At 40.2% G+C, this 22,031-nt stretch overlaps 2 protein-coding genes across 5 annotated transcripts; both read right to left on the bottom strand.

Moving 5' to 3' along the window:
• Nucleotides 1–394: 394 nt before the first annotated feature.
• On the bottom strand, nt 395–15,446 carry flvcr2a (FLVCR heme transporter 2a). 4 transcript variants are annotated; one of them, XM_017411350.3, is made up of 11 exons: nt 14,705–15,446; nt 13,973–14,527; nt 8,518–8,659; nt 7,132–7,272; nt 6,146–6,213; nt 5,753–5,856; nt 4,578–4,688; nt 3,809–3,914; nt 3,617–3,728; nt 2,939–3,003; nt 395–1,337 (listed from the first exon to the last, which is right to left on the bottom strand). In XM_017411350.3, exons 2-11 carry the CDS (start codon nt 14,522–14,524, stop codon nt 1,272–1,274), a joined length of 1,467 nt encoding a protein of 488 aa, XP_017266839.1. In that variant the 5' UTR covers nt 14,525–14,527; nt 14,705–15,446; the 3' UTR covers nt 395–1,271. The 4 variants fall into 4 exon arrangements, with proteins under 4 accessions (XP_017266839.1, XP_017266820.1, XP_017266830.1 ...); XM_017411331.3 differs by lacking the exons at nt 13,973–14,527; nt 14,705–15,446 and adding exons at nt 1,809–1,918; nt 10,385–11,422; XM_017411341.3 differs by lacking the exon at nt 14,705–15,446 and having other exon boundaries at nt 13,973–14,682.
• A 284-nt stretch (nt 15,447–15,730) lies between these two features.
• jdp2a (Jun dimerization protein 2a) lies at nt 15,731–21,505 on the bottom strand. Its single transcript, XM_017411017.3, has 4 exons — nt 21,311–21,505; nt 18,003–18,220; nt 16,814–16,918; nt 15,731–16,724 (listed from the first exon to the last, which is right to left on the bottom strand). Exons 1-4 carry the CDS (start codon nt 21,396–21,398, stop codon nt 16,539–16,541), a joined length of 597 nt encoding a protein of 198 aa, XP_017266506.1. The 5' UTR covers nt 21,399–21,505; the 3' UTR covers nt 15,731–16,538.
• Nucleotides 21,506–22,031: the final 526 nt, after the last annotated feature.

Genomic DNA, 22,031 nt, shown 5'->3' with positions numbered 1-22,031 from the left:
TTTTGTGTCTTAACAGTTTTTTATTTCTACTCATTTTGTATTTATTTGTTGTTTGTGTCTGATTGTGGTAATTGTTGCCGTTTTAAATGTTTGTTTTGTCACTTTTATAAGTAAATTTGTGTCTGGTCTTGTTTTGTGACTCATTTGTGGTAATTTTGTGAGTTAGCATCTAATTTCTCTGTTTATGTGGGTTTTATGTTGTCTGTTTTAACTCTCTGTGCTCATTTCTGTGGGGGTTTTTTCCCAAAAATGTCTGGTCTCTGACAATTATGTATTTAGTGTTTAATTAGGCATGTTTTGTGTCTCATAATGGGAAACAAGTTAAAGATTTCTTTCCGTTCAGTAATTTGTCCACAACTCAGGTTGAACAGAAAAATATCAGACTTTGTCTTGCAGTCTAAAAATGTTTAATATCACCTGAATGAGTTCAGAACATACAAAAAGACTTGGAACAATACTAGTGTAGTAAATTCCTGACAATGAATGATTGAAACCAGCACCTGTTATAATCAGAACAATTGGAATTACATAAACTGGTACAGAGCTGAAAATAAAACACCCTCATGAAAAAAAATGTGCAAAAAAGTGGTTTCACACCGTGGTTTCACACCGTGGTTTATTCACAAGTTTACAATAGAAAACAGTTTTGTGTGCAAAATGACAACAAAATCTTTATCCGGCTAACATGTTTTTGTGCTTTGCTGACATTCTTCTTCTTGTTGGGGGTCACCTCTGCAAAGCGAGGATGAAACTGACCCCAGGGTGTACTCAGATGCACAGCATCAGTCCGTATTTATAATCAGCAGGACTCCCAGTAACACTTCCAGGCAGGTGATAGGTGACCTGACTCACCGCGACAGGAAACGCATCACAGCCTGCAGGTTGTTTGCATACTCTAAACATCACAACACTCAAATGAATACTTTCATTAATGTAAAGACTTGAGTTCAGCTTCAATATAACACAGATCGGATGTTGCTCAGTAAAACACAAATAACAAGAGGTCAATGAAAAAGGAGAAACTGTTCGAGTCATTTCCCAGATGTGCAACGTTTTGTGTGAAAGTTGCACTTTGAGTGATTTTCAGCAGCTCATCCTCCTTACAGTACATCAAATCGGGTTTTTGTCCTGAAAACATCACAGTTTCATAACTGAATCATCACATACTCTGTTCACAGCAGCTTTTTACTTAGTTCATGTGTCAGTCAGACTTTTTTAAAAAGAAAATTTGTATCTATTCAAGCTCATTTAGAAGACAACCCTCCCCTTCCTCATAACTTCCTCTCCTTCAGGACTTCAGGTGTAGAGATGCCTCTCTCTGAATCAGCTGTCAGTTTCTGGAATGCACAAAGACAATAAGTCAGATTTTTTTTTAGCCATTTTATTACAAATTATAAGACAAGCCATCGCAGCATTCCTAAAAACAGAACACAAATTAAAAAGAGATAATATACATTAGTTAAATTTGCATTGAATGTTGATATATATATATCACAAACTTGGATGTTTCTTTTATTTATGCACAAAAAGAAATATGAGTTTAATTCTTATTGTGAGCTTTTAGAGCACTTTGAGATCCAAAGTAAAAAGTTCAGTTCTGCAACAACAAGAGCTCAATATGTTTGGTTAAGATCTGATTGTGTAATTCAGTTATAACAGTATAAATTATAATCTCACACCAACAAATCCGTAATCAGACCTGCTTCTGTACTCATTTAAACACACAGTAGTTTCTTTTTTCATTGTTTTGGAAGTTGAGCACAACCGTGTGTTGGTGTGGGGTTTATATCACTGCCGTGCGCCCCTACCTTGTCAGGGGGGGTGTTTTTGGTTTAAGTCAAGCTGTGGGTTTATGTCAGAACTGCGGCTTCCAGGAGTCGCTGCACGCCGTGGCCCCGTAGTCCTGCACTGATGTACGCTGGAATCACAGCTCGGGTATCAAAGCTCTGAGGGGGGTCACCTTTATCACTACACCACCTCCACCAGTGGCCCCAGAAACCTACACTCCTGTCCACTAAACCACCAGAGATCCTGACCAAACTGCACCGCACTGATCGCAAAGAAACAACCATTCCTTTAAACGCCTTAAAGCTGTGCAGCCGTGCAGGACTTCTGGTGTTTTTTTAGTTATAACTGGAATATCAGGAGAAAAAAAAAAAGCTCAGCAGAGAAAAACCCAAACTTCTCTTAAAGAAGACAAGCTGCAGAGCACATGCAGTTTGAAGTGAGATTGTCTTTTAAATGGTTTTCCTTTTTTTAAGTTCATTTTAAGTAGCCGGATGCTGCCGAGTTTTGTTTTGGAATTCATTTTTGTCTGGTATTTATTTGTTGAAAGTGCTTTATAGCCACATAAAATGTATTTATTTGGTAATTACTATAAAATATCTATTTGACAGCAGTCAGATGTAACCATTTAAAGGATAAAAAGCAGAGTTAAACCAAAAGGAGGCTTTAACAGCAAATAATACTTAAACATGCTGTTTATTAGGCCGAGTTGGAGAGCTGTCAGGCAGAACAGAGTTCAGAGAAAATTGTTCTTTTTGAGAGTTTAGGGGGAAAAAAACTACAAAGTTTCCACTCGTGCAGCAGAAATCCTTGAAATCAGCAGCAGGCTGCAGTGTGAGCGACTTCAGTGAAGCAGCTGGGACACAAAAACCAGAGCCAGACTAGGATCAGCTCCTCTGAGGAAGAGGAGTCCAGTCCTGGTCCTGGAGGGCCTCCATCCTGCATGTTTAAGTTGTTTCTCTGCTCTTCAGCAGGTTTTTGCGTTCTGCAGAAGCCTGTTAATCACTCATTCATTCAAATCAGGTGTGTCAAAGCAGAGAAACACCTAAAACATGCAGGAGAGTGGCCCTCCAGGACCAGGATTGGACACCACCGCCCTGCAGGAACACAAAGAGCCCATCTGACTTCCTGTCACTCACGCAGATGTACTTACACTCACTGTCTGCACCTCCGTCTGCTGGTTGGCCTTCTGCCGCCGGAGGTCAGATTTGATTAGTCCTGTGATAAACATCAAGCACTTTCGCTGTAGAGTTAAATGTTTCATGATGATCCCACAAAAACAGTTCATTTGGAGACTGATACAAAAGTCTGAATCAAGAAACAAGGGAGAAGACAGAAACTTCCAAACATGTGTCACAATTTTACAACCTGACAAATGCAATAAATCCCCACTTTTACATAAAACTATGTTCATTTCATGCCATAAATGAGGTCATTTTTTGAAAACTTTGATTAAAAACTTCTTGGAAACATGTATTTCAAGGAATACCAAAAACAGATCATGTGAAAATCGATAACATTCTATAAAAGCAATATAATTTCACCAAAAAAAAGGAAAAAGTTGAATATTTTCCTTTAAAGATAAGAGGTCCAGCGTCCCTAAAGCAACTTTAATAAAGTGTAAGTATTAAATTATCCAGCAGGGGGCAACATTCGTTCATCCATTCATGACAAATTTAAACTCTCCACTAAAACTCAGTTAAAGGTTGTTTTTTTTTTTGACATGCACCCATGTGAGGAAAAAGTTGTACAAATTCATTAATTAACTTGTTTTGAATTCTGTTGTGCGCCATTATTAATGAGCAAATCAACGTTAAAACAAAGCTTTTACCTGTTAATAGTGTTCCTATCAGCAGGAAGACACACAGAAAGATGTTTCCTGCAAAGGTTCCCCATTTATCAAGAATCTTTCCTTGACCGATGGTGAAAATGATTCCAAAGATCTGAAACAGGATTCAGGAAACTGTAATTACCTCAGCCCCGTGACTCTACAGGTAATCGTGCTCATTTTAAAACCTCAAACCTGAGCTGAACAGTTCAGCAGTCCTGATGAGGTTCCCTCAGATTCTGGGAACGTGAGCTCCACTGCAAACTCAAAACCAAGAGGAAGATATCCCGTCATGAAGAAGCTGCAGGCAGAAAGAGAAGCTCAAATTAAAAACAATAAAAATCACAGTTTAGGCTTAAACAATGTGATTCACTGAAAAACAGCCCTACGGTTATAAAAGTAGGACATTAATACAGTCATTTGGTGTGTTAGCAATAAAAACCAGGCAGGGAAATTGCTATGGAAACCAGTTATGGGACTAATCAGCTTACCATAAATAGTAATAACTGTAAGGACAAAATGGAGCAATAATCTGAGAAATGTAATTCTGCTCTGACAAAGCAGCACAGATGCAGTCTGAAAGAAAACTTACATTTCAAATGTGTTGCTGCTCATCACGAGACAAACTTTATAAACTCTCAACAGTCCGTGTTTGCAGTAAGGTTTGCATCAAAGCTTTTCTTTTTAAGAACTATCCTGCAAATTCCAAAAAAAAAACCCTGCTTTGAGTAAATAACTTACAGGCATTTCATTCATCTCAAGATGGAAGATTAGCCTGCATTCAAAAGAAATGTGACATATAGAGTAAATATAAATATTTTGGCTCAGAATGAATAAAGGGTTCTCACATCATTTCCAAGCACGGTTAATTTTTACTTACAATTTGCAAGTTTTTGTATAAAATTCAGCTCCTCGCTGTGATCTTTGTCACTATCATGGGATCTGCTCATGAATGATTACCTACCCTAAAGCTCCCGCGGTGATAAAGACCACCCAAAGGCGACCCAGGTTCAGGGTGAAGGCGTAAACCAGCATCCCGGCCAAAGACAGGACATAAACAACCAGCGTGGTCTGCCTGCGGAGACAGGAAGAGGAGCGTTAGTTTAAAAAGTGGTTTGATGATTTCATTAACCTCCACATGCAGCAGCTTTAACTGATTCACACATGCAACATGACTTTTTGTTTTGTTTCCTTAAAAATAAATCAGTTTCCTTAAGACCACCAAGTGTTCCTCTGATGCTGTAAAGGCTCAGCTTATTTTAAGAGTAACACAAACTTTTGAGGCAACTAAACACTTTTTTATCATCTGAATGACAAGAAAATCGAGCTAAAGTGAAAGCGCCGCAAACGGTTATATCTAGTGGATTGTGTGCATTGAAACTGTTAGAATTAAAATGTGTTAATCAAAAACAATATTTCTGGGCCACTGAGGAGCTCTTGTCTCAGACCTTCTGCAAAAAGAAAAAACAGGCCGTTTCTTCTACAATCACGTGTAAAACAGGCCGCAAAACAATTTTTGTTAATGTAGCAAATCTTTAACTCAGGGCAACAAAAACGGGAGGGGCCAAAGTGCTCTGACGGCTCAGCGTCCTACCGGCATGTGTGGAATCTGAGAGAGGAGGATTTGAACCTGCCACAGCACTTTTTATGCTTTGCCACAGAAAGCAGCGTCACACGTTCTCTTACATCCAACAGGTAACAATGAAGGGAGACAGTTATCAGATCAGGTAAAAATGAAAACTGCAGCAATCAATTATTAGACACCATCGCCGTATTACTGGCTTTTTTAAAGAATAATGAAGAATGCATGAGGCTTGAGAGGAAAATCACTCCTGAACCTCCAGATTCTTATTCGTGTCTACAACAAATAACAACTTTCATCCACTTGGATGTCTTCCAGTGAGATTCAAAGGACGCTGAAAGCTGAAGATAAGCTTTAAGCACTTTAAGCACATGAAACAACTCTTGCAGCATGAAAAGCAATAATATAAGCCGTTAATCGTTGTTCAAACAAAATACATTTGTTATTTCACGTGTTTGACCAGGTTTTAGCTTCTTGTTAATGTCTGAAAGCATCCATTGTTTTTGTTTCTGTACAGGTTTTAAAGTTAAAAAGCCTTTTTTATAAGGACATCTTACTTGTAAGTTTTGGTCTTGTCAAGCCAAATGCCACATAAGAGGGATCCCGCCATGCCAGCGATCACGATGGTCAGGCCGATTCTCCCAGCATTCACCTCTTCACCCTGAGAATAAAACATTAACACCTTTGGTTTAAAGACCATATAAGAAACTCGTAACACCGCAACAGGTATTTTTAACCTGGACCGATTACCGACCGGAACCTTGTTATCTTTGAGAGGGTCAACAATCCTGAAGTTTTGAAATTTGATGTCAAAACAAGTTGCTCAAACATTTGCAACCTGAGTTTATCCAAACAGAAAAAAGGCTAGAAGTTAAGGGAAGTTTTACAAAAAAGGGTAAAGAGGAAATGCTTAAAAATAAATGTCTTCCAAGATGCAGATGAGAACTCACAGGATAGTGTTCGATTATCATCCGGTTCAACAGTGTAGAAATGGCATAGAAGCAGCCGACATTCAACCCTGCAGGAAACCAAACAGAACACGATATCCTGAGAAAACTGCAATGCTAACAGGATGATAATTCAGAAACAGCATCAGTATAAAAAATAAATAAAATCTCACATCCATCAATCGGCAGCATTTTGTGTAAAACTCCCAAAACAGCCTTTATTTTTAAAAGCTCATGAGTGAATACAACCTAATTATCTGCCAATTATTTAAACTACTATCATTAAATAGTGACCTTTGAGCAATAACGATTATCTTACTGACATTAAAAAGCCATTTAACCTAATCTATATACAGTCAGTTTACTGGCAACTGATTAAGAGTGAATTATAAGAAATAAGATCATGAAACGCCACATCCAGTTTGAACTTTCACCTCAATAGTGCAACACTGGGTGATAAAAAAGCTAAATGAATCAATAGTGTGTTACAGTGACGGTCTCAAGACGTTTTATAAAACAGAGGCACGTGAAAACAAAAATACCTCGTAGACTTCCTATTTACTAATTTACTGATCCAAATGAAGCTGCAGGCTCCCAAAGTCTGTTAGTTTGGGCCTAAACAACAACTAAAATAAATATTTCATCATTGGATGACATTATAGGGCTCATTTTAACTTTAACTATAACTTTTTTACGTTAAAGTGTGCTCTATAGGCTTTTTATTGTTCACAACTTTCCTATCTGTATGTTTTACTGTGTTACATAATATTTTAAAATGTTATAATCTTGAATTTATAATGAAAACACGTTTGCTTTTTCAACCATGGACTTTCGGACACTTAAAGCAATGTGATTAATGGGTACTGTGGGCCTACTTTTCTATTTCATATACCTTTCACATTTGAAAAGATTATTATTACATTAAAGTATTTCCTGCTTCCTGTCCGTGTGTGAAAAAACAAGCAGGAAAAAAAGCATCAGGAACCAACCGTAGCTGATCACGAGCAGCATGAAGGGTTTGTTCCGCAGCAGCCTCATGATGGAGGCCTGGTAGGAGTACTCGTCCGGGTGGGAGTTCCTGGCCTGAGCCTGGGATTGGGTCGGAGGGATCTCTGGTCTCTCTTGAAACACTAAAGAACGAACGCAGCTCATTTGCATGTTTACAGCACAAGACATTCACAAGCAAAGAAGGGAAGTCTGGTATTTCATCAAGCTTTTTGTCTGTTTGATGCTCAAAGTAACAGTGAAGTAAAAGTGGAAATGATGTGTTTAAAAAAATGTATGAAGCCAACTTTAACCTGTGTTTCAATCAGACATCAGTGAAAAGATCATCATTAGGAATGCACACAAAAGGCAGAAAACCTATATCTGCTCTTTCATTTGACTCTCTGCTTCACATCAAGGCATTCAGAGGATTTCTTTGTCCAATTCATGCCCCCCAAACGAATCACGACAAACCAAACATTGGCCTATTTTTAGCAACCATCTAAGTTTTGCCAACACACTGAGAATAAAAATGATTCATTGGACTTAAAGGGATCCCTACATGGTAACTCAGAAGCAAAGTTCACCATCAGCATGAGGTCATTATGAAGCGATGTGAGTCACGGATTTAACACTGTAAGTCAATACCTTATCTGATTTAAATACTGCTGCTTGTTTAAATGCTATAAAGAGTTTGACACAATCTTCATGCTTTAAATGTGTCAAAGATGTGGGGGGGAAGTAAGAGAGTAGGAAAACTGAAGCAAATTAACCTCATAATATGCAAGCTACCAATAACAAAGCAATACATCTGACAAGAAAGGTCAATTTTCCTACAATTATTACAGAAAATGTGAGAAAATTTTAAATAATATTCCTCACTTATGTAAAAAAGAGACATATAATGACTTTTGTCCTTGTGTGTCTCTGACTGTCATTATGCTTTAAGGAGGTGAAAGTGAAATTTCCTAAAGCGACTGTGCGCGGCCTCCAAGTATTTCATGTTCTGTATTTCATAATCTGTCAAATCGCATCCCGTCAGAGAGTCGACAATTACAGCGATTACTGCAGTTGCGGCCGAGGAGACGGGTTTTCAGGAGAAAGAACATCTACGGGACAGCGCACTGGCTGAGGGACGGGACAACCAGACAGGAAGCTCTACAGGAAGAACTGACTTTGAATCCTGCAAAAAAAAAAAATCACTTCTGGTGGTTGGCTGTCATCTCGTGAAGTCAACTGAGAGACTGCAAACTCCACTGGAATTTCTAAGAGTGGGAAAATAACGTGAAGCAACACTAAGAACTGCCCTAATACGTTTAGTATGAACAAGTACAGAACCCCGGCTGGCAGCTCTCATCCGCTTCGCGAGACACCTTCCTTTAAAGACTTACCCATGACCACAAGCACAAAGATGAAGGTGGACACGCCTGCGCAGATATAGAACATGACTCGGATGTGATACGCCAACTCGTCCATGTCATCCACATTGGGCACGAGGATGGGTGGCACCAAAAAGCCGATGGCAATACCCAACTGCAGGAGAAATAGACAGAAAGTGGAAAAAAAAAAAAAAAGAGTTGTAGTTGAAGAATCAAAAACTTGATCAAAATACTTTTTGTATACCTGTTGTTGAAGGTGTTGCCTCGTTAAAATAATGTGTGGCATGAGAGAGTGCTAAAAGAACAATTAGACATGCCTGCAACTAAAGTTGGGACTTATAAAAAAAAAATATATATATATATATATATATATTTTTTTTTTTTTTTTTTTTTTTTTTTTTAATTTATTTTTTTTTGTGAAGACATGAGCAAACCAAAGTAACATTAATCTTTTAAGAAACTCTAACTCAGCCCCTTAACCTCAGTGATTGATACAAATTTTCATGGATGTTGTACAAATGGAAGAAAACAAAGCTTTCCAAAGTGGAGAAATGTCCTCCACCCGAAGAATATTCCTGAAGGGACAACAGACAAAGTCCTTCCACTTTAGACAAAGGTAAGAGAAAATAAATGCTCCTTCAAAAGGAACAAACTTGTAAAAAGGCTGAGGCTTACAAGCACAGAAATATCCCAGAGTCCACCTAATCCTGTGCACATGTTGTTCTCTACAGCAAAATAGCTACAAACTTTACAATTCTGATGTTACATAACCACCAGAAGCTGCAATAATAAGTGTTAACTTACCCTGTTGTGACTGTGTAAAACAAAGCTCAACAGATTTGTCTTTGTGTAATCATATTAAACAATCAAAGCAAACACTAGACAGTTTTATACAATTTCTGGACCATTGATAATGACAGGAAGTTCTAAAAACTGGTAAAATATGCTAAACAAAATGCCACACAAACACACCTTGAGCTTCACAAGACCTTATAAAAACACTCTTTTTAGATGTGAACCATTTCTGAAGGGTTCGTGGGGATGTGTAAACGGATTCAGCCTGAAAACCTGGAAGTATCGGATTCAAAGCAGCTGAGACGTGGTGAGCAAGTAAACATTAATGACAATGGACGCTTTTATCTTCGCCGGTTGGGAGCAGGACAGAAGCACAAAATAAAAACAAGCACAACAATGACCGGCGTACTGTTCTTTGTCTAACGCAAGTGAAAGAGGACACACTTCAAGTGAAGCTAAAATAGCTGAGCCTCAGAGGTTAAAGAGTCTAACAGGGGTAAGACTGCTTTTGATGATCCATATTGAAACACCATTTTTGGCTCGGCATTTCAGCATGTGGAAGTCACTCCTGACAGTGGTAGACTTGGCTGAAAAATGTGTCCATCTTTCACTGCCATAACCAAAATGTGTTTTTATATATATATATTTACATTCAAAATTTATTTTTTCAAACAGACTGGGATCTAAGACGAGGGAATTGTGACCCATCAGCAGCTGAGATTTCAACTACTTGTTTTTTACTGTTTTCAGAGAAACACTGAAGGCCTGTCTATTGTTCCATACGATTCTGAATGTAACCTCATTGTACGTTAAATTTACCAGAGTTTGAGGTGCGTGATAAGAAGCAAAGGATTCGAGCAGAGGAAAAGTCAACACCAGCAATTTCCCCTGGCTAGAATAAATAAACCAAACACACAGACAAGAAGGAAATCACTTTGAACCACAGTATCTCCTTTTGTACAGTCTGTCCTTTCCTGTTTTGTCCCAATTTAAAACCATCTTTCTTTCAACTGGTTGCCCTTTTAGAATCAAAACTCTCACACATTCACACAATCCGACGGATGCTTGTGAACCCAGCACAAACCTGATTTCCTAAAACTCCAATGGAGCAGGCGGTGGACACTTCCTGCTGCCCAAACCACAGGGACGCCAGCCTGGACGGGATGCCCAGGGTACAAACTGTGGCTATCGAACACACAAACTGTCCGACGAAGGTCATGGCGAACATGCTGGGGTCGGCCGTGCCCGTCTTGATCCAGGCGCCGACGCAGTTCAAGGCAGAGCCCATCACCACAACTTCTCTGACGCCCCGACTGTCCAGGAGCCATGTGACGGGCAGGACGAGAGGAATGTAGGTGAGGAAGTAGATCATAGACAACCAGTCGATAGCCAGGGAGTCAATGTCGTAGAAGCGCATGAATATGTCGCTGATGATGCCGTACTGCAGCCACATGAGCGCGTTACTCATGGAGTACAGGCTGAAGAGGAACAGCATCACCCACCGCCGCTTGTACAGCTTGGTCTCCATCAGCGGGAGGAGGTGAGCTGTGTCACTGCTGTCTCCTGAAAGCAGGTAAAATACGCTCCTCGTTCTCTCAGCTGGAGCGCCACCAAAGCTGCCCGTCCATTCATGATCCTGAACAGACATGTTGCTCCAACAGAAGCTCTTCTGCGTCCTCTCAGTCTCCTTAAAGAGCTGGAGGGAAGAGGACAGATGTCTTCTTTTGTGCGCTTTCTCTTTCTTCCTACCCGACTCTCTCCTCCCGGTCAGCGGGCAGTTTCAACATGCCGATCATAAACAAACTCGCCTGCCGAGCCCAAAGTGGAGATCAGCAGTAATTGCTGCCCCTGATTTAGCAGAGGTCGGTTTGGGGTGTAGTTTGGACATAATGAGCAGAGTCAGAAGGTTCTGATCTCACACCTGGCTGACTCAGCACATATAAGAGCTCACTTTCCTGCTCTGCTTTTCAGTCATGTGATGCTTTATTGGTTTTGTTTTACTTCCCATTTTAAACTCCTCCTTCCACTTTAGGTCGGAGCATAATAGAAGATGTTACTCAGTGAAGAAACTCGATTTTATTACTGAAGTTTGTACGTGACACGCTTGTTTAGATTTGTACAAAACAGGTAAAAAAAAAAAACAGACCTAAAAATAAAGAGAGAAAAAGCCCAACAAGTGTTTTGTTAAAATAATTAGAGAAAGCTCTCCAAACAAAAAGGTTTTGGACAAAGACAAGATAAAAGAGATTAATGACTAACTTAACCTCTGGGTATCTTCATTGTTCTGCTGTCTGTAGGCCTATATTAACGGAAATTTCCTGGGATTTTGGAAGCAGCTGCAGCACCCACCCCCTCCGAATCCGTCCGCCTCTGGCTGAACTTCAGCGTAAAACTCACAAACTAACACATGAAAGCAGAGAGAGTGAAGGGAAGCAAAGAAGCTGAACACGTTCTGTAAATATCCAAACTACACCTCCCAAGTCAACCTCCTGTTTGTTTACTCACTCTAACCTGTCATGTGACAGTCCAACAGTGTTGTGACCAAAGACGTGTATTAAATTACATTTATTTTAATACACGTCTATGGTTGTGACATTCAGTGCCTCATATTGGCCTCTTTTCAACATCCTAAAACAGCACAATAAAAAAAGAGCTGATAAACAGATCATAAAGCAAAAACAAGCTTCTCAGCTAAAACATGTTCAGCTTTAAGCTTTTATCAATCTCACTGTAACAGAGATGAACAGGTTCCAGAAATAGCTTTAATCTGTGATTCTGTCTCTAATTCTGGTGGCTTTTAACAAACAAGAAACTAAAAAAAGTCTGAAAGAGTTTTTATATAATCATACCTGAAGTGGAGCAGCTCGAATACACAGCAAAAGTAAACAGGATGAATAAATAAATGCACTTTACAAGCAGGAGATGGCGACAGTCACACATCCTCTTCCACTGAGGCTCCTGAATCAACACACCTACGAGGTTCAGAGCTAAATGAAAGATGATTCACAGCACCTTTAAGTTGAATGAAACATGCCGTCACTGCAAATGAGTGGAAAGGGGATTCATTCATTTAAAAATAAATGATCTCTAAAAATATCTGAAAGCTTAACGAACAACTGATCAAGATTGTTTTAAAATATTACAAGAAAATTTGGTTCTTTAGAAAAAAATATGTAAACAATGAAAGATGACTCACGTTTTGAAAGATTGCATTTAACATTTTTCAGGAATTTGTCCGATTTTTTTTTTAACTTTTAGAGCCATCATTAATCACTATTAATGATTTGCATCTTGTGGTTTTCTTGAGGAGGAAGACTTTGATACAAATCGGTTACAGCAAACTCCACTGATAAATAGAGCAACAAATCAGACGAGAAGAAAAGTGTTGATACTTGAAAACTTAAAAAGGTACACCGAGCTAAAACTCTGAATTCTTCCGATACAAACATTTACTCCAGCCCTGAGTAAAGAACATGACAAAATGTTTCAATGAATCCATCAGAAACGTTTCCAAGTGTGAGAAAAATCCATGAAGCCTGATAAGCTTTTGCAAGGTAAGCACACACACACCAGCGGCTGCTTTTGTGCCTCAGACGGATGTATAGTTGCTGTGTGTGTGCTTCCAATGCCCATCCTAACTTACTGTGTTAGTGAAGTCTTGCTTTGCGAGTTTGCAAACACTTGTTTTAAGTAAACTAGGAAAGATGGCACAACCCAAAGTAACACAACTAGTTTTATCAGAGAAGGCTGCCTTGTTGTTCAACCAAGAGTTTAATATGAGAGCTGTAAGGATTGTGAAAAGGGTATTTTAGGCATCCAACCATGTACATTTTTACCCAAAATAAGAAGAAAGTGTTTCTTTCTTTGCAATAATTATTTTTGACCTCATAACAATAAGCACAAATAATTAAAGAGGTAAACCAGCAAACCGGGAGATGAACACAGGTGAGCAAAGCCTCATGGTTTAGGATTTTTCTGTTTGTTGCACATTTCTTCCAAGTACAATTATTATATGCACTAAAATAACACCATTATTTAAATTAATTAGATTTAAGTCTTATTCATTGGTTCATATTACACTGAAATAACTGTAAATATTTCAATTCTAAAGTTTATTTTCATTTCTGGATTTGTAAGATTTATAAAAGAGTGATACAAAGTGCAGAGGCACTTTGTGAAATAAATGCAAATGTGGGTCCATTTTTTCCCCTTAAGCCATACAAACATCTACTATCACAGTTCTGAAAAAGTCGGCACGTTGTGTAAAATGTAAATAAAAGCTGAACGTAATGATTTACAATTCCCATAAACCCAGATTTTAAAACCAGTGGAACATAGTAAACATACCAAATGTTGAAAACTCAAGAATTACAAAGTTTTGGGGGGAAATAATGGTCATTTGGAAATTGGTAACAGCAGCAACACATTTCGAAAAGTTGGGACGGGGACAACAACAGGCTGAAGCTGCAACCTTGAAACCACAGACATCACGACCTCTGAACTAAAGAGGAGAGGGACTATCTGGGCTATCTTGACGTGTTAACTGTTCAGCTGTGAATAAAATATGAATTTACATGATTATATGACTGCATTCACTTTCTATTTTAATTTCACATAACTTCCCAACTCTTTTGAAACTGCGGTTGTGATAATAAAATTACTTTCATCTCACCTGATTGCCAAAAACTCCAATGGAGCAGGCAGTGGAGACCTCATCGGCTCCAAACCAGGTAGAGGCGAGAATGGAGGGCATCCCGAGGATGAAGATCTGAGCAAGAGAGCTCGCGCACTGTCCGAGCATGGTGACCCAGAACAGGTCGGGCCGGGCGCTGGCCACCTTTATCCACGTGCCCGCGCAGTTCAGCGCGTTCGCCAGGAGCGCGGTGAAGCGCAGTCCCTTCTTGTCCAGGATCCAGGTGGCCGGGAATATGAGCGGGATGTAGGCGAGCATGTAGACCATGGAGAGCCAGTCCACGGCGAAGCCATCCACCTTGTAGAACTTCATGATGATGTTGCTGATGATGCCGTACTGGATCCACTGGTAGGCGTTGCACAGAGAGTAGCAGCTGAAGAGGAACACGATCACCCAGCGCCGCTTGTACAGGCGCGTCTGGAGCGCAGGCTCTCCGTTCGGGATGCGCTCGGACTGGGCCCCGACATCTGGACCTTTGGCTTCCAGGTGTGGACCGTTCTCTGCGCCATCCTGGGGGCTGTTGTCCCCCATTTTCTGATTCAGGAAAACAAACAAACAAGAAAAAGTTCTCTGAAAACAGAGGAAAAAACCCGGAACATAAAAGTGACAGTATCACTTTCGGTTCACGTGATGCTTTAAAATTGATTATCAGGAAGTTGGTTTTCTACTGAGGTGGCTTCACATGTATCTGCTTCTTTCCAGAGGACTGACCTGTTGTCCTGGAGTTGAGTGAAATTCTCTTTATTATAGGAGCCGAGGCCACTTTTACTCCACCCAGCTGCTGAGATAAGAGATGACAGACTCACTCCTCCACTGCAACGTCACAAATCAGCAGCTCTACTCAAAAAAAAAAAAAAAAAACTCCTCAAGAAAATAATGCTCCTCCATCATCTGAAGGGATGTTTAGCTCCCGTTTTCCCCCCCTCAGCTCTTAATCTGCTTATTGAATCCCCGCCTGCGGTAACAGGCTGTTCCCCGGCAGACATTTTGGTTTGAAAGTAAATAAAGAGAGCGCAGGTGTGTTAATGAGGGCCGCGTTCCATTTCGAAGGAGTTCCGCTCTTGTGCGAAAATCTGTTCCCCCTGCGAAGAGAATCGATCTTTTTTCAACTTTTGTCTCTTAAGCCTGACAAATAAAAGTCAGTCAACAAACACAGGTTCCTAACACGTAGTGTGCATTTATAATTTTTCATTTCTGATACAAGAGGAGCGAAGTTAGCTGATAGCAGGGCACAAAAATAAAGACTTCCTGAAAAGATCAGAGTCTAGACTTTTTTGACAAAACCCGTTCTAATGTAAAATATGACAGATTGCTGGATTAAGGAAATGTCTAGTATGCTATCACACATAATGTTTGAGAATTAGGAAACAGTTGCTTTTTATTTGCCAAAGTTATGGGGGGAGGAGAGAAGAGAATGGATATTTCAGCTGCCTGAAATAATCTGTTCCCCCTACATAAAATGGAAACAAATTAATTTACCTGCAAGTCCTTAACTGTGCTTAATCCTTTCATCATCAACAATAAATCCTGTGATTTTGATAACATTTGCTCTTTATTTGCCAAAGTTAGGAGGGGGAAACAAAATATTTTAGCCGCCTGAAATAATCTGTTCCCCTTACATAAAATGGAAACAAATTAAGTCGCATCATTACCACTAGGTGGCATCATTTACCTGAAAATGGGTTTATAAAACATGTTTGTTATAATTTTAAAAAATGCATAGAAATAATGAATGAATCCACTAAAAAGAAACTAAACATTTATTTCTTCAGGAAATATAAAATGCTTTTGTGATAGCTTATATAACAATATATACAAAAGTATATATATATAAAAACATAATTGGCTGTAACAATATGGAAACAGTAAATAAAGTCAAATGTAAACACTTCTTTTATATATGTGCATATATGACGCCTGCGCCAAAACATTGAAATACAGAACAGAGAGTTATTTGTTCTGCTACTATGAAAAACAAAGAGAAATGGTAACTGGGGTTCTTTGCATGTAGATTTAACTACTTCTAAAACTAAAAAAAGGTACATGAAAGTTTTGGTTTCTCGTCTCTTTTCATGTCATCAGTCTGTGATCGTTCATGCGTTCCAGCAGTTATAAAACCATCTTGGTCACATGACTGTAAACACCATAACTGTTGTCAAAGATGATTGGACTGGTGTTTAAACAGTAAGTTTGTGAAGAAGTCGTGGTTTAGTTCTGTGACGAGTTCAAGAAAATGTAAATAAAAATGGACCGCAAAGAGCAAACTGATTCAGTTACTGAGGAAACATGAACTGTGTTTAAAAAAATAAAAGATGCTCCTCTAGCTGATTAAATGTAATTAGAGTTGACTGTAAACCAATAATGTTGCTGTCAGGAGTGTAATTTTCCTAAAGGTTTTGATGATGATGATGATGATGATGACGATGATGATGATGGTGGCGACAAACAAGCGGGAGACCTTCGTCCCTGGATCTGTTCTTCCTGGTGCGGAGCAAGTGCTGCGAGTCATTGACTTCGCCTGGAAATGGCAGGAAAGTCAGTGCCTTCAGTTGTCCTCGAGCTGCTGCAGCAGGGGGTTGGCCTCGCTCTCCGGGGTTTTAACGCTGTCCGTCCGGACGATGCACGTGGGACGATGGCGGTTGAGCATGACAATGAGCTGCTGCCGCTCAAGCTTCAGCTCCTCGATCTGGGCTTTGAGGTCGGAGTTTAACATCTCTAATCGTTCTGACTCCTGAAAGAAGAAAAGAAAGGAGCATATTTGAGCCACTGCAGCACTGAATAAGTGTGAAGTGAGGTAACGGTTGTCTCAGTGTGTTTTACTTTTTGTAGATAGTCTGTCCTCTCTTTCTTTTTGTTCCGACATCGAGCAGCAGCCACTTTGTTTTTCTCTCGCCGCCGTTTTCTTCTCTCCTCCTCTTCGTCTCTCTAAAAAACAGTGCAGAGATTAAAAAAACAGACTGCAAGAGTTGTATGTTTATGTATAAGAAAACCATATTTCCCCTCTAATAATCAATGCAAACACTCCCATTATGTCCCAGTAGATCAGGGGTCTGCAACCCACGGCTCTGGAGCCACCTGTGGCTCTTCAGCCCCTCTGAAGCGGCCCTTTATGTAACTTTGAACAAATAACATGAACCTGCGTAAAGCTTTGATTTAAATCGACATGAAAAGGTACTTTTATAAGTTTACTTGTCCATTTCTTTTGCAACTTGTGCATAAAATGGCTTCAGCTCAGTAACTCCAACAATACAAGAAGGTGAAGCTGCTTGTGAACAACATCTTCAAACCATTTTTTACATTTCATACACTAGAATGTGTTAAAACTGCAGTCAAGCCGGTGTTGTAATTCACTCATGCAGCTTCCTGATGTATAGTGTCTTCGTTAACCAAATTCCGCAAAAAAAAATTACTTTTTTTCCTACATACTCGAGGCAAACTGCTCTTTGGTTTCTTATAATAATATAAAAAAATACAAACAAAGGTCTGCCTCTAATAAAAGCCTGTAAGTTTAAGTAGGTTCTGGTTTTGTATAGAAAAAAAAACTAATTTTTATGTTAAATCTTTTTAAAACATTTGGCTGCAGCTTTAGCCTCTATTTAGCTCCGACTGGCTGCTTTCTTCTTTTTCAAATCAACATAATTTTAACAAAATTTTTTAATTTAAAAAAAAAAGTTTCATTTTTTTACATATAAAAGGTTGCTTTTTTTCTTCCCCTCATTTGCCTTAACACTTAAAAATTACAACTTTACAAGGGAACATAATCTGTCTTTTTTAAATAGTGTATAAATTACAATTGATCAAGTATGTTTTTTGAGAGTCAGGTAGATTTTGTGGCTCAATATGAACTTTATTTAGTGGGAAAGATGCTAAAAATGAGGCCAGAAACTGCAGATCCTTAAACTAGAGGGTCTGATTGTTGAGGACAGCAAAAGTACTTCCACAAAACAAACAAAAAATAAATAAATCCGTCCACCCAGAAAATATCGGTGTGGATCGCTGTGTCTTTTACCTCCGTTTTGATGACTAGAGGCCTCTTTCCCAAACTGTCCAGGAAGTGCAGCGGTGACAGCATTGTTCCAAACTCCTGGAGGTCGCCAAACTTCAGCTTGTCAGTCAGCGTGGTGGCCGAGATCCCAGCCAGCGGGCCCAGGCTGGGCAGGGAGCCTGCCGTCACGGAGGGATCTGGGATTTGTCCTGGCATTGCGTCAGACTCGGTCTTCACCACAGCTATGAGAGTCGAGAGGGACAAAATGGGAGACGCATTCAGACGGCGGCGAAAGCAGATCGATAAAAAAACACTTAATGCTCTGTCTGTTCAGATCCTTGCAGGGGTGTGGGGCGTTGTGTCAATACATCGGAAACAAATACAGCGCAGAGTTGATCTATAGCTCCCTCGTTGAATAGTTCAGTTTCAGGTTACATTTCTGGATTCTGCTGAGTGTCAACGATTTTTCTGATATACTCCCAACTTCCTGTGGTTGCATTTATCACAACAGCATGACAGCTTTTAATATAGCGTCACCTGAGACCTCGAACTGAGTTTCTTCTTCTTGGACTGAACCCAGAGTCTGTTCGCCTCACCGGCAGCAAATGTCGGCATGGGGAAGTTTTTCTTTCTTACTGATAAGGATTGTCTGACAGAGTTTGGCACAAAGTGGTGAAAAAAAAAAAAAAAAGAGATATAGTTTCTCAGAAAGGCCAAACTTTTCAATGAGTGTTCCTAATCCTCACACTCTCAGCTGTCACAAATACAATTTCTTCAAATCGCTTTTTATGAATTTTATGTGATCAACGGCTTGTTTAAAAAGTGGCTTTTACTTGGAGGTTCACTGCTCCACTTCTAGCAGCCTGGACTCGCCGCTCGGTGGTGAATAGCTGCGTTGTTTTGGGAGCAGGACGCCAAGGCTGCCACCTTAAGTTGTTATAACTTTGCTACCTGATCTGGAATTAATGCGCCACCATTCACGAGAACTTGGCAACTTTTTTTTTTCCTTAATCCCAAGAGACAAAAAAAGATGAACGAGCCACGGTGCGCAACCAGACCCAAACAAATTTTTCTTCACTCCGGGGGGAGCTGAGGGCAGGTTGAGAAATACCCGTTAACTGTGGTTTCCTCCGCATGAGACCTAATGTGAGGCCAGTGGAATGTGGTCAGGGTTAGCTACACTGAATTTATTTTAGGCAAAGCTAAAGATCGCAATCCTACTGGAATATGAGACCGTAAACGGTGTGTTTGGGCTTGGACGGTTAAATTCAGGTTCAAGTGTTTCTTATGACCGTGACAACAAGCTGTGTGTGCAAAATCAGCCAAATACATAGAACACTGAAGGCCTATTATTCCTTGAAGGAATGCATATCGCTCACCGCCTTACCTGCCAGAGTTTAAGATGATCTTGTGTTGAGAAATGAGTTGTAGCCGTTCTGATCTTAACCACGCTGCACACATTCTCATGTAATACCGGGACATGTCACGCTCAGACCACGTGTTGTGAATGACTCTCAGCTATTAAAACCGTCCAGTTTCAGCCCAGTATCTGCAAAGCTGACAAAGTCATAGCCTTTATTGTGTCGGCTAATGTGGATTACTTGTGGCGGCTGTTTTAAACTGGGGTGACTCCAAAAGTTAATCAATTATAGATGTACATCACATGATTATTTGCTCAAGGTTTCATTCAAATCCATCCACTGGTTCATAAGATATTTTGCTAACAAACAAACAAGGTTCACTTCAAAAGTTAAGGTTAAAGCTTTAAGCACAAATCTTGTGTAATGAGTAGAATTTGGAATACGTGCTGTGAAGGACTCTCAGCGACAACCAGATCAAATTGTAGCCCAATATCTGTAAAACGGGTTGAATTAGAGCCGTTTCGTGTTTTCTAAGGTCAGCTACCTGTGGCGGCCATCTTGAATTGGATTAGCTCTAAAAGTTAATCAGTGGTAGAGCTACAGCCAATGATTACTTCCTGGAAATATCACTCAAATCCGTCCAGTGTTTTATGAGATATTTAGGTAAAATCACAGGAAGCAGGAAGACACACAGAGACAGGGGAAAATGGCCGCCTTCTCCTCATTTCTGAGTAACAGAAAAAGAACAATTTAAGGTCAAATACTCAGAAACATTCACTACAGGATATGAAACAAACCACCTGACTTTATGGACAGCTTACACACATCTTATGCTGTTTAAGGGACAACATCCAGATAAACACTTAAGCTTCAATCGGCTAACTTAGATCAGATGAAACTAACTTAAAAGTTTGTCACTTCCCTAAACTACTGGTCGAAACAAAAAGTGCAAGTCTGCAGGACAGTCTGCTGGAAACTACAGCTGTTTTGAAAATTCTTCAAAGCACACATGAGAATTTTTGTTCAAAAACCCCAAACAAAACCCCCCAAAATTCGAGAAAAATCCAACTGAACTTTTGCACAAAGCTCACAATTAAAGGCTGCCTCTGTGAAGTCACGAAGACAGGTCAGATAAAATTTATGCACATTTTTTTTCCTTCTTATATTAATGAAAAAAAAAAAACGCCTCTTTAAATTAAAAATTTGGTTTGCTTACCTACAGTGATGTAACTGAAACCAGGTCAGCGACGTCTGCGGGAGAGCCGAAGTGTTGGTGTGTGGATAAAAACCGCTTTGTTTACATTGAGCGCATGCCCGCTTTTCAGAATGGCATCTGTTGAGCTACTGGAGTAAACTCTTTCACACCTCACCTTGTCATACAGCTCAGGATAACCAGTTTTTGTTTCATTTCATGCTTGTTGCAACTTTCTTTTCCCCCAGTAAGAACCCCTCTTTAAAGCTCACAAAGTCCCTCCAGGCTGCTGCGCTCTTCTCGGAAATGTGAGCAGCTGAGCTGGTCAACCTGAAAGCGGAAGTCGGGTTTTTTTTTCTCCTCTTACGTAACTTTGTCTGTCCACCAGAGACCGACACTTATCGAATGTTACGGCTTTTGTTGCCCGTTTCGGCTTCAAATCCAGTGCCCTTTGTTGGGACTTTTCAGTGGAGGAGTCCCCCCTGCGCGGCTCCCGCGGATTAAAACGAGAACATTTTGTTCTGGTTTGTGCGCGCAGAGATTCACGTGAAAAAGGGGACAAAAAGGGCGTTTATTTGTGTCTCCTCCCGTGCAGCCTGATCTACGGGGCAGGTTTGCTTCGATCGCGATTCAGAGAAAGCAACAAAAGCGAGAAGAAGTAGAGGAGGAGGAGAGAGGAGGAGGAAGAGGAGCTGCGCGCTGCAGCCAGTGCGCGTCTGGAGGCTCAAACTGTCGGAAGTTTGGGGGTTTTGTTGTTGTTTGTTTGTTTGTTTACTGACCTGACTTGGATCCCAGGTGCAACAAATGTCCTTTCTTCTGCTCAGCCGCGGGTCGAGAGTAGATTTTAAAAAGTGGGAATCGTTGCATCAGCCCGACTTTTTGTCAAACGGGATCCCAGTCTGGGAGGATTTGGGAATGCGGAAATTAAGCGGTGCCAGGCAGAACGTAAGCAGGGATGTAAAAAAAAAGAAAAGAAAAAAAAAGAAAGAAGTGAGTGGTTGGGGGAGCAGCAGAGGTGGGGAAGTCTCTCTCTCTCTCTCTCTCTCTCTCTCTCTGCTCCTCCCATAAGGACAGGGCCGCTTTCACAGGGGGGCCGGATGGGGGCCACGCTGCGTCAAAACCCCCAAAAATTTCAAAATAAAACAACAAAAAAAGGTTTATGTGAAAACAAATGATCACAGCTGAAATGGCATCAAAAGAACTTTCAAATGATACCAAGCTCACGCATCCGGGTTGGAAAACAGGAGACTTGCAGCTCTTTAACTCGCTAAACTCCAACGCAATCAGATGAGATATTTTGCTAACAGACTCCAGCAGTTAACGCCAAAGGTTCAGACGAAGCTCTCGCAAGCTCTGTATGTGTCAGGGATGACTCATAGCTACCACCACGTCACATTTCAGCTCGATGCCTGTAAAATCAAGTCAATCTCAAGGTCATTTAGCTGCGGCGGCCATCTTGAATCCAGTATCCAGTGATTGGTTGCTGAGAGTTTCGTAAAG

This window comes from Kryptolebias marmoratus, linkage group LG10 (genome assembly GCF_001649575.2).
Source record: "Kryptolebias marmoratus isolate JLee-2015 linkage group LG10, ASM164957v2, whole genome shotgun sequence".
Taxonomy (NCBI): Eukaryota; Metazoa; Chordata; class Actinopteri; order Cyprinodontiformes; family Rivulidae; genus Kryptolebias; species Kryptolebias marmoratus.
Note: the sequence above shows the minus strand (reverse complement) of the source record. Positions and strands in the feature narration are given on the sequence as shown.

Bases quoted from the DNA above. Each gene is read 5' to 3' on its own strand.
- flvcr2a (XM_017411313.3), bottom strand. From the start codon at position 10,948: ATGTCTGTTCAGGATCATGAATGGACGGGCAGCTTTGGTGGCGCTCCA. The intron at 3,004-3,616 runs GTAAAAGCTTTG...TGTTTATCACAG, and splicing joins GATAGGAACACTATTAACAG to GACTAATCAAATCTGACCTC. The intron at 1,338-2,938 runs GTAAGTACATCT...TGTGCATTCCAG, and splicing joins CGGAGGTGCAGACAGTGAGT to AAACTGACAGCTGATTCAGA.
- jdp2a (XM_017411017.3), bottom strand. From the start codon at position 21,398: ATGCAACGATTCCCACTTTTTAAAATCTACTCTCGACCCGCGGCTGAG. The intron at 16,919-18,002 runs GTAAAAGACACA...ACTGTTTTTTAG, and splicing joins CTCTAGTCATCAAAACGGAG to AGAGACGAAGAGGAGGAGAG. The intron at 16,725-16,813 runs GTAAAACACACT...TTCTTCTTTCAG, and splicing joins GGACAGACTATCTACAAAAA to GAGTCAGAACGATTAGAGAT.